The sequence below is a fragment of the Cyprinus carpio genome, chromosome A7 (assembly GCF_018340385.1).
Source record: "Cyprinus carpio isolate SPL01 chromosome A7, ASM1834038v1, whole genome shotgun sequence".
NCBI classification, from domain to species: domain Eukaryota; kingdom Metazoa; phylum Chordata; class Actinopteri; order Cypriniformes; family Cyprinidae; genus Cyprinus; species Cyprinus carpio.
Window position 1 is genome coordinate 39,849,765 of NC_056578.1, and position 12,903 is coordinate 39,862,667.

Consider the following 12,903-nt stretch of genomic DNA (forward strand, 5'->3'; position numbering starts at 1 on the left):
GTTAAATGTAAACTTCAATTTCAGTTCTGCCCTTTTAAAACTGAAATAAATTCATCCGCACCTAAATCAAGGTGTGCTAAGAATGTTTATTTCCCCTCAGGTCAAAGTCTTTGCTTTTACATGTGTTCTTCCTCTCTCTCAACTCAGCACAGCCACATGAAGACAGACGAAAGCAGCGTTCAGGCTGTCAGACATGCTCGATATCCATCTCTGAAAGACACCGTCATGTGGGCCGCTTTTCATTTAAACCCTAATTAAGCTGCACCGCCAGCCACTGAAGAAAGCTAAACCACTGTATAAAAATAAAATTATACTGAAAAACATAGTCAAGTATATCTAAACTTGTAGTGTGTAACATGTTACCAAATCATTTTAGTTTTGTGTAATAACAGAAGTTGTTCATTTTAGCTCACTAATATCTAAAGTAGGCATGCAATACAACAATTGCACAAAATTTTTAGACATTACGGCTTCCAAACAATACACATATTGGCCTTAACAGGCTGTATTTTGAGCAAACAAGAATTTGATTTCAGTAGATAAGATATTGTTTATGAGCTGATTGATGTGATACAGGAAACCACAGATTTTGGGGAAAACCAGAAACATGGCCAAATCAACCCCCCCCCCCCAATCCCCCTTATATAAACAACATAAGGGTGATATGTGCGATTGATATAAGTAATTTAGCTTATAAACTTAATCACTTAAAAACTAGCTTTTGCCTTTCAAACATTATTCCAGAAGGACCAGAAGGCAACACATTGCAGGAGTGACCCCTGTGATGACTGTTAAAGGGCATTTCTGAGATATAGGACAATGTTAAAATGGTTAATGCAATCTAAAGTAGTGTTGACTTACAGTGAGACTGTTCTGTTGGGAAATGATTCGGGTGAAGGCACCTGATGGAGCTCCATGTTGCTGCAGACCACTTTTCTGTCCAGCGTGGCCCCAGACGGAGAGCTTTTCCCCGCACTTCTGGAGCGTTCATCGTATGATTTACATTCAGTGGATCCTGCGGAGCTCGAGCTCCTGAGCAGCACGAAAGCCAGTAAAAGGACGCAAGAAGCGCCCAGAGACATCCCTCCTGCCTTCGCCGAGATTCACACAAGAAGAGGGGGTTAGATTAGCATATAAATAGCCCAGAAAGCCTTTTGTTGTTGTTGTTGTTTATATCTAAACACGACGCAAATTCGTCCAAAGCCATCAAGCAGAGACGCAGGTCAGCACTGCTTTTAAGTCATGGTCAAAATATTGACTCGACGCAACATTAGATGGGTCGATTTATCATGGTTTTGTGCTCCGCACATTAAGCAGCGGTCGAATATCCTCCTTTGTTTTCCATAAGATTCATTTTACAACTCAACAAGCCCTCTCCAGTTGATCTGTAGCAAGTTTCCACTGTTTTACGCGAAGGTGCTCCACTTTAAGTCTCTACATTTGCTTTGTTTCCAGTCGAAGTGGAGAGACCTCGCTCTTCCACCAAGAGACAGCTACAACCATCCCAAAATAACAGTCTCACAAACTCAAAAAAATCTGATCACAAAAAAACTTTTCCTCTGCGCTCATCTCATTGCACATTTGGCCTCCAAAGGTTTTCTAGACGGTTGCTCTTCTACGATTCCATAAAAACGCGAAATATCCTCGTGCCCAACAATAAACCATTCTTGAGAACCGAACGCGTAAAGTTGGTTTTCACTTTGCGACTGTTCCACATAGGCTTCAATGCTGCTGTCGACCGCGACGGTAACGGCGCTTTTCGAAGGATCCAAGCAGAATGTGGAACGCAGAGCCCCAAAGTGCGATCTGTGCAGACGGTCAGAACGCGTCCAGCGCGGAGTATGCTGCTCTTCTCCGGACCCCGGGCTCCATGTTCCATTTCCTCCCCTGACGTCATCATAGGTTTGGCCTGAACTCCAGTCAACACCGATCCCTTCAGTCAAACCCACTGCTGGTGCCCGATCCTTCCATTTAAAAGATATTCTAACGTATTACATACATACATACATACATACATACATATATACATATCATATATTATTATATATATAATATCATATATATATATATATATATTACCGGTAGTAGGGCCATATGGTAATTATATATGTTATAGTGTGTTGTGTGTGTGTTGTATACATATACATTACGCTGTTGCTCTGTTAAAGATCGCTTCATCTGGAAAGCCATCTTGCTGTGTACACATCTGACATACAATGTCAGTTTTAAATACATTCTAAATCATAAACATTTTAAGTTTCTTCTAAACGTCTGTTTGACATCTGATAGGAAATGTCATATAGACGTATTGCAGATGTAAATGCAGACGTCAAATAGACGTCCCTGTGATGCTATCAGGGATGTGATTGTTAAGTTTTATTTTTATATTTTTTGCTTTTGTGTAATATGCGATAGTTTCGTTTAATGTGTCAAACAGACGTTTAAAGATGTCTTTTTAGATGTTTATGTATACATCTTAAAGACGTCTGTCCCATGTTTGTCAGCAGATGCTTTCTAGATGAAGAGATCTTTACAGACATCTTGCAGACGTAACGTGTGCCAATTCCCTCTGGGTTAATCTTCATATTTCTGCTTATGTCAATGTCCATTTTTATTTATTTATTTTATTTATATTATATAATCGTTTTAAATCACTTTATTGTTTATAATTAATATATCTTTTAAATCACTTCTGATTATGATTTTATTTATTTTATTTGCATTGTAATCATATATTAATTTTGCTTTTTTGTGCATTACACAATTCTGGGTAATGCTCACTAATATTCAGATGTTTATACAGCATCATTTCTGCTTGCTTAATAAACAAACAAACATCAAATAAATAAATACATAAATATTTTAAGTTTTAATTTAAATTTTGAAACTTAAAAATATAATTAAATGATATTTTCCATGCATTTCCTTCATTGTTAGTGTATACAACTGTCCCAAATTTTCTTAGATCATTGAATTGAGATACACAATATACTGTGTGTGTGTGTGTGTGTGTGTTTAAGTAAATTACACTAAATAAAAATGTGATTAAAATGTGACATAAATATAACTGACCCACTTCTGTCGTTAGCCTACTGTGTGAAAAAGGACATCCATTTCCTTAAAGATTACAGCTTTCCATTCCAAAACCACAAAATGCAACACAATACTAAAGAATCTTGATCCATTGTGGAGGTTCTCATTTGTTTTTTAGTGGCCCTCACAAAAGGCTCTCTTTACACTGCTGTGCTAAAAACAAGTTCAGGCAGGTTGGCAGTAAAAACAAGGTAGCCTATTAGAACAACCTGAAGAGAACAATGCCTTGTGTGCAGTGTTTGTGACACTGAATCGAGTGGAGATGTTTCTGTTTCCAATGGGACCATCAATCTTTCTCATATATTGTCTTTTTGATCAGAGACAATTTAGAAGCCATGTGTAGAGAGGACTGCAATGCATGCAGGTCAAAGGTCTTTGTCCTTGGGCTATTCAATTTTCATGTCCATTAGTAGCCTAATATTTGCTTTTACGTCTCTTAAGCTAAACTTGAGATGCGATACACGCTTGCATTACAGATTGATCAGAATCAGAATGAGCTTTATTTGTCAAGTGTGTGCAAACACACAAGAAATTTATTGTGTGTTTCTTAGGACCTATTGGTACAAACATACATATATGACACTGAGAACAGAAAGAATATTTAAATAAGTAACTAAGACTAAGGATAATAAAGTAGACCGTACTCTGTGAGATGTATTTAAAAAAAATCTTTAAAATTTAACTTTTCAAATATTTGTTGGGTGTCGTGCTGGAGGTGCGTGATGACGTCACGTGCAGGGCATCCTGACCTTCAGCTTTCACTTAAAGCTTAAAGGGATACTACACCCCAAAATGAAAATTTTGTCATTAATCACTTACCCCATGTCGAGGAGGAGACTGCTGGCAAAGGAATTGTTGAATAAAGTCGTTATTTTTGTTTTCTTCGCTTATAGAAAGTGTCCCCATCGCTTCATATAATCCAGATTGCACGTCTAATGGCAGATGGAGTATTCTGACAACAACTTTCATACCTTTTATGGACCTTGACACTGTTATTTATTTGGCAGTCTATGGGACAGTCACAGGCCTCCTGGTTTTCATCCGAAATATCTTAAATTGTGTTCCGAAGACGAACAAAGCTTTTACGGGTTTGGAACGACATAGGGGTAAGTGATTAATGACAAAATTTTTATCTTGGGGTGGAGTATCCCTTTAAAGTACCTTATACTGCCATGGAAATACCATGCTATAATATCACTGTGTCATAGCACCACCACAGCAATTTTTGTTAAAAGTAGATATTTTGGGCTGTTGTTCTGTAGCAGTCAAATTTTCAACTTTGTTATTTGACAGATGAACATTATGAAAAATGAAATGTGAATATGTATAATGTAGGTCTAAACTTTCAGATTAATTTCCTAACTGTCTTGCAGGTGGCTGGGATATGGATGGCAGAGGCCCCACCATATGGGACACATTCTGCCATGCCAAAGGGCGGGTGTTTGAAGACCATACTGGAGATGTAGCCTGTAACAGCTATCAGCTCTGGGAAGAGGACCTGAAATGTATCCAGCAGCTGGGACTCACCCATTATCGTCTGTCCATATCCTGGTCACGGCTCCTTCCCGACGGAACCACAAATCATCTCAATCCAAAAGGTGATCCGGGAAAAATTGCACTCTTAGTGTGAGGTTCAGAGGTGCCAAACACAATCTTTTTTTCTTTATCTGTGCTTAACAGACTGTAAAAAATATACAAACACCGTAAATGATACTTTGAAAAGATAGCTTTTCACAAAAAGTTAAATTAAAATGTGCTATATATCTAAATAGTACCAGTATTCACCAGTAGTAACAGGAAATTATGAAAACTGAGTAAAAATGCTTTTATTGAAATTCAAGGGTTCTGAATCCACAAACTAGTTTGAGTAAACAAAGAACCAACCCTTATTTGTTAGTTTTGTTGGGTAATTTGAAGTTGTTCAACTAGGAATAATTGTTTTACACATTTTATAATCTTTAAAATTACTATGAAATCAAAATGGATGATTTTTGATGGATGATGTTTTTTTTTAATCAAATGAAATTGCAGCAATTAGTAAACAATAACAATCCAATGAGTTTTCAGTGGACAAAATCTGTCAAAAAGTTCTGTCATACGTTTTTACTCATTTGTTAAGCCACTGAACTCACATAAACATCACAATAGAGTAGTGTTATCATTATCATTAAAACAAAATAAATGTTAACAAAAATTATATATGTATATATATAAACTTATTATTTTATTTCAGGTATATATGCCATAAATAAATAAAACTAAATAAACTATAATTAATACAAACTATTAAGACACATAAAAAACTAATAAAAATGACAAAAACACACAACAAAATTACTAAAACTCAAAAACATACATCAAAACAAAACAGGAAAAAGTTCTAAATATTAACAAAAACTATAATATATCAATGATATAAAATATCAGAAGAGAAGAAAATTTCCATTTGATGTTGACTTTTTACATTCTGTCTGCAGATTGATTTTTTTTTTGTTTGTTTATTTCAATAATATTACTCTTTTTTGTTTTTTTTTTGTGTTTTTTTTGATTTTTTTTAATTATTATGATGTGTGATATTATAACAAAGTGATCGACGACTTGATTGCTTGTGGTGTGACCCCCATGATCACATAGTACCACATGGACTTACCACAGGCCATACAGGATCTTGGCAGATGGAGCTCGACAGAGATTGCAGACATCTTTGAAAGTTATGCCAGGTTTTGCTTTAAGATCTTTGGGGACAGAGTGATGCTGTGGATCACACTGAACGAGCCCTATATTTGTGCTAAGCTGGGCCATGAGGATGGGACCTTTGCCCCTGGCATTATCAGTCTACTTGGCGGGTCATAACATGCTACAAGGACTTCACTCTGGACTGGTTTGCCTGTCCTGTGTTTTGCACAGGAGATTACCCAGAGTCCATGAGGGATTGAGTCTAGGAGCTTGGATCTGGGATACAAGCAAGGCTCAAGTCTACTACTCTTCTCAAAGGATGAGCCCTCTCCTCTGGGCACGGCAGATTTCTTTGCACATCTCGGAAAGTAAAAGATTTAAATGGTGTTAGTAAGAAGAACAAGCTCAGTTTTGTGGGCGATCAGGGGACAGAGGGTGTCGTTGACCCATCGTGGCCCATTTGTGGGGTGCACTGGTTGGCCATTGTTCCTGATGGATTGCGGAAATTGCTAAAGTATATACAGGTACTTTCATTTATTTGAACAAGTATCTACACTAGGGGTCGACCGATATGTGACCGCTATATTTACCGATTATTACAGATCAAGTAGACCGATAACCAATATTTTGAACCGATATTTATGTCTGATGTAAAAATAAAAATTAACGGCAAAATTAAGAATAACAAGGGCTCTGACAAAAACTTTCTTTAAATGCTTTTAAATAATTTAATCAGCAAATTGTTTTTGGAAATGACCGATATGATAACCATAAATAAAGCTTAATATCAGCGCCGATAATCTGTCGACCCCTAATCTACATTGGGATCTACACTTTATATTTCATTGGATGTATATATATATATATATATATATATATAAATATATACATTTGCTTGTTTCTTTAGGACACGTACACCAGTCTGCCCATTTATATCACAGAAAATGGCTTTTCCCAGATGGGGCCGGTTCAGATAGAAGTTGCCGACTGTTCCCATTTCTATCAGGACACTCTGCAGGAAGTTGGTAAAGGTACTGTCATGTTAACTCTGCTCAATGTGTAATAAAATACACAGTGCAAAGTTCATTTCACGCAGTTAGACTATAATGCCATTGTGTGCTTATCAACTGTACTGAATGTGCACTTGAACTGTACTTAAAATCATAAAAGTATTTTTTTTTATATTTGCAGATAATATAATAATAATAAATTTATAAGACATAAAGAGAGTACACATTATAGAGTCAAACACTACACATTAAAGATTAAACTCTCATAGAGAACAGATTCATGACTTTCTTAACACACTTTTAAAGCGCACATTGTAATGTCAAATTAAAGCTTTACTTTAAAGAGCATTTAAATCCTCTTTTAATGTTTTAAAAGTTGTTGTGTTTTAAAAAAAGACACTTATTTTGACATGCTGATTAACATTCTGAAGCACATGAAAAGTAGTTTATTATAATTTGAACTTGGTGTTTGATTTGATAATGTAAAATATAAATGCTACAATTCTATTTTTGGGTAACTAAATAACGATGAGCCTTACAGGATCAAAAGTGGTTATTTTACACTGTTATTTGCTGTAAAACACACACAGAGTGAGTTACATAACACTATGAAAAAGAAATCTTGTTAAATTAAAGTTTGACTTAATTACTTTAGCTGAGGGCACTTGATCTTTTAGTATTAAGCATGAAGCAAAAAAACAGTATGAGTTTTCCTCTGTTATAGGATGAACTTATGTGGGTTTCTTATATTTTGTGTATGAAACTTTTGTTAAGCTGTATTTTTAAGCTGGATGAAATTGGATCACTTCTTAAATCTATGCAAAAAGCAGGCATTGTGTATTTAAAGGATGCACATAGACAATATCTGTGGAGAAATGTGGAGTGTGGAGGATATCTATTCTTGTACAGAATCGTGCACAGAAAAAAAAATGCATAATAAGTAAAAAATGTTTATATAAGGTGACTTGAAAAAGATTGATTGACCAAGAATTACCAGTAGAGTCGTCATAGATGAATATTACATTCAAAGAGAATCATGGTTTCAGTTCCAGTGTTTTGTTGATATATACTGCCTCTGTGTGGTCCAAAGTGGTATTATATTTGTCACAGCATTTTGTGCTGGTATGATGTTTTGCATTGCTTTATGTGAGTCCTAAAGGCATTAAACAAACTAATGGTGTAAGATGACAATGTGTATGAGATATTAATGTAACCATTTGTGGTAATTTACACGACGCCATGTAATATACATGCAAACTGAAGTTACGGTAACTGAATTGCACATGTAATTACTATTGGGGATGATGTTATACTGAACATAATCGCAGCCCTGAACTCCCAAGGGAGTAAATGACTGCAGAAATTATGATTCTGTTCTAATTATTCACAGTGGAACAGCCATTATTGCATCATCTAAATGCATAATATGAGATCACAAATCTTTAAAAAGAGATCTTAGAGACAATTTTTTGTGGGGGAGATTGAATATTGAAATATTAGCATTTGAATTATTATGTTGTAGTGTGTTTGAGTAGTATTTTTCATATTATATTGTTCAGTCTATTTGAATTGGAGCACAAGTGTATTAAGCCATTTTCAATCCATATTTTCCAGTCAGGGTGGCGAATAATAATATTTTTAACAGAATGTTTCTTCACTTTTAATTAGTGCATTTAATTGTAACATTCAATCATTTTCACTGATGGACAATTGTAAAGATGACAAATTAATCGAGGCATGTTTTTATTGGACCATACTTGTTATATTTTGACAGACCTTATGAAAGATTCAGCAACAAGGGAACTCATTAGATTCATATAAATTAACTGAATAATTTAGCTGCTAATTAATTGTTTCTAATATGAAGTAGCCTATGTTAAAAACCTGGACTCAATCCTTGAGCAGGATTTCCACGGTTAAAACCTGGAAATATCATAGAATTGTTTTGATTTCCAGGCTGAAAAAAAGCCATGACAATTACCTGATTCCTAAAACATAGTTGTTTTTCCCCATATTTATTTATTTATAGTTAGTGCAATGTCTAGAAAATTGTTATAATAATCCTTATCATGAATAACTTGAACAACATTTTGAAAGTACATTGGTCAAGAGATACTGGAACCCTGCTAGCTGAGTGTCCTATCATTTTCAGCATCTGTGCGAGTAAGTGAGGATTGATTTGGCTCCAGTGTTGGGGGAGAAGCCAGCAGGGAGTGAAAGACGGTCCAGAGGAATAAGGAGGTGGAAACAGAGATATCCTGTGAGATACATGCAGTCACAATAAATAAATTACAGAGGAAGAAGAAAAACAAAGCATCCATTTCAAAGTGCTTTGCCTGATAAAGTCAAACGCAATTAACATGAAGTGAAAATCTGCTTGTTTGTAAGGACAAAAAATTCTTCATGAAGATGCTCTTCAAACAAATTGTTGCTAATATACAAATCTTCTATATGTAATATTGCTTTCTCCAGTGAAAAAGTTATCTCATCTGAATCAGGAGAGAAATATGCACAGATCAACCACCATTTACAAGCCAAAACATTTATAAACAAATATGTTGTTGGATTTTGATTTGAGAGGACAAGAGGAGATGGACTTGTTTACTAGAGGAAGCATTATTATCAGCTGTTTGGACTAATTCTGACGGCACCCATTCACTGCAGAGGATCCATTGGTGTGTAAGTGATGCTGTATTTATCCAAATCTGTTCAGATGAAGAAGCAAACTCATCAACATCTTGGATGGCCTGAGGGTGAGTACGTTTCTTAGCAAATTTTCATTTTTGGGTGAAATGAAAATGACTGAAGCCTTTCAGCACACTTCTTTATTTCTGCCTTTATGTGTATTTGTATTTTCTAGTTTCCATTTTTAAACTTTCAAAATTGGATTATACTATAGAATTAATATTTAACATCTTCAAAAAGATAAAATATCTGTTTGGGGAAACATGAAAGATAGAGCTGTATGGGAGGCAGCAATAAAAGTAAACTCTCCCATACTGTTGTGACATTCAATCGACTGACTGCAGCCTGTTTGGACTGAAGTGAATGGGAACACTAATGGCACAATTACAAGGGATTTGCCATTTCTGCTGGCAAGAGGACTGTACTTTCAGCAGCCAGTTCAGCGTGGCATGTACATTTTCAGTTCCATTTAGTCCTCAATAATAGGCACTCACTGTGAACTGTCATCATCTGAATGGCTGAAAAAGCCTCCCTCAGGCCCCAATAATGACAGGATTATATTCTCAATTGATACTGCAGAGTCTTTGTTTGTATAATAGCTCTGAAAAAAAAAAAAAAAAAAAAAAAAAAAAACTCTTATAAGCTTTGGACCAAGAGGCTAGATTATTGCGCCAAGTTTACTTTTTTTACTGTATTTTTAAAATAAATGCAGCCTCTGAGCAGATTATAATTTTTATTTTAAAATTAAGAATATTGATGTTTTAAGTCTTTTTAACGCTTTAGTACAGGGATCAATTCTCACTATTAACTAGTTTCTTACTAGCATACCTATTATTAACATATTGGCTGTTTATTAGTACTTATAAAGCACATATTCTGCAGGACCATATTCTACATCCCTAATCCTACCCATTGCCCTAAATTTAACAACTACCTTACAAACTATTAATAAGCAGCAAATTAGGCGTTTATTGAGGCAAGAGTTGTAGTTAATGGTTTGTTAATAGCGAGAATTGGACCTTAAAAATAAAGTGTGACCAAAATCTCTTTTACAAGAGCATCCTGGCCAAGATTGACAGCAACACAGCTCGCATAGGTTTAACAGATAACACCCATATCCATACATACTTACATATACAAACAAGCAAGTTAATACAAATTTTGAATATAAAATATACAATGAAAAAAAGAATATCAATACATAACTTATCAGAACATCTGCAACCCGATGTTTCTGTCACCAAATCTTTTTTAAAGAGTCCAATGAAACCAGCTCACTAAACTGCAACTTAATTTGGTCAAAATATTCCAGGTAGAGGGAGCAGCAAATTTAGTAAATGAAAAGAAATGAAAAGAAAAAATACTGAGTAAGAAATGAACTTTTTGCAGTATACTCACACTTCACAGCCTTAAAGGGTTAGTTCACCCAAAAATGAAAATTAGGCTGCGTTTTACTCACCCCCAAGGCATCCTAGGTATATGACTTTCTTCTTTCAGATGAATCCAGTCGGAGTTATATTGAAAATTGTCTTTGATCTTTCAAGCTATATCATTGCAGTCAGTGGGTGTTGCATTGCTTCAGTCTGAAAGAGGTGAAATAATATAGGTATGTTTGTTATTGGCCTTTATTGTCTAACTGATGTTGGGGGGTTTAAGTAAGGTTTGATTGGGCAAATTGATGCGTTTTTGTAAGAAAAATATCCATATTCAAAATCTAATAATGAAGAAGTGACACTCACAGAAACGCAGCAGAGAGATCAAAACAAAACAACAGTCACTAATTAGAAGTACAAAACGAGGATTTGTAAAGAAGAAGGTCGGAGGAGTTCGATATAAGCCAAGAGGAGACTGGTTTTCCTTTGCTAAAGTAAGGAAACTTTGCTTCTTTTGACCTTGTAAACAAACGTTGGTTTTCACAAGACTCACCGGCGCATGCGCAACGCTGACCTCTACGTCATGCTTCCGGAACTGCTACTGTGTACAACTGTTGGCGCAAGCCGGCGCATACTGATTATTAAATTTTGAATATGGATATTTTTCTTACAGAAATGCTTTGATTCAGCTAGCTTTTTTTTATGGAAGGGCGCTTTTTATTTCGCTTCTTTTGGACTGAAGCAATGCAACACCCGCTGACTGCAACAATGACTGGAGCACAATGACTTCTTTCTGACTGGATTCGTCTGAAAGAAGAAAGTCATATACACCTAGGATGCCTCAGGGGTGAGTAAAACTCAGCCTGATTTTCATTTTTTGGTGAACTAACCCTTTAATGAATGTGAAATGCTTGAACAGACTGACTATGGTCCCTGTAACTCTGATTCTATTGGCATGCAGGTGCGTACAGGTAAGCGCCAGTCATCCATACGGCTGACACATGGAGCTATCGGCTGAGACAATGACTGATGGCTGTAAGTGGGGCACTGGGAGTGATGCCATGCCGGAAGAGCTTGTCCTGCGCCCCCCCCCCCCATGGCAGATAAGAGATGGATACCACCCTGGATTGGGAGCTGTGGTGGATGGACGGAGGAGGGGTAAGACTGTGTGGCTAAACCTTGAGAATAGATAGCTGGTGAATTACAGCCTCTCATCTTCAAATGTGATGGACGGGGCTGTGGAAAATGCCCGGCGGAGTGAGTGCCAGCTGCTGCTGTTTGGTACTTTGGCAAGGACGGCGCGTGGTGTCTCACATGTGATGGACTATCTGATCAGAGAATCTTTTAAAAACATATTGGTTATCTCTCATACCTTCCAAATGCATCACGGCATTGCTTCTCTTTAACCTTTAAAGGAATAGTTCATCCAAAAATGAAAAGCTGCTGAAAATGTCCTTACCCTCAGGCCATCCAAGATATATATAGATATATATTTTTAGTTTGTCTCTTTATCAAAACAGATTTGGAGAAATGTAGCATTCAGTCACTTGCTCACCAGTGGATCCTCTGCAGTGAATGGGTGCCGTCAGAACGAGAGTCCAAACAGCTGATAAAACATCACAATAATCCACAAGTAATCCACACCACTACAGTCTATCAGTTAATGTCTTGTGAAATAAAAAAATAAAAAATAGAAAAAATAAATAAATAAAAAGCTGTGTGTTTGTAAGAAACAAAATTAGGATATTTTTAACCTCAAATCCATGCTTTTGGCCAAAATACAAGTCCTTTATCCAAAATATTGCTTTTTCGAGTGAAAAAAGTTGTCTGAATCAGGAGAGAAATATGCACAGATCAAACACCGTTTACAAGCGGAAACAGTTCAAAGCATGTATGAATAGACCTGGGCCCGTTTTCAAAAGGTATTTAAAGAAGAATGTGCCATTCAATTATCCTCTTTTACTCTCCTGACGCGCTGATCGATGTGGCAGGGTCAGCTCTGTTCACAAATAAGAACCCTTGTTCAAAGATAATTTTGAAAAAAATGACCAGGTACTAACTACAGT

General features: G+C 36.1%; 1 protein-coding gene and 1 pseudogene across 1 annotated transcript in view; one reads left to right on the top strand and one right to left on the bottom strand.

Moving 5' to 3' along the window:
* LOC109054659 (adhesion G protein-coupled receptor A3-like) overlaps positions 1-1,945 on the bottom strand; it is a 42,258-nt gene extending 40,313 nt beyond the window's left edge. The window contains exon 1 of the mRNA XM_042761148.1: positions 862-1,945. Within this exon, the coding sequence (XP_042617082.1) occupies positions 862-1,082 (221 nt within the window). The 5' untranslated portion in view covers positions 1,083-1,945. The remainder of the gene's footprint in view (positions 1-861) is intronic.
* On the top strand, positions 1,778-7,774 carry LOC109094955 (annotated as a pseudogene).
* Positions 7,775-12,903: the final 5,129 nt, after the last annotated feature.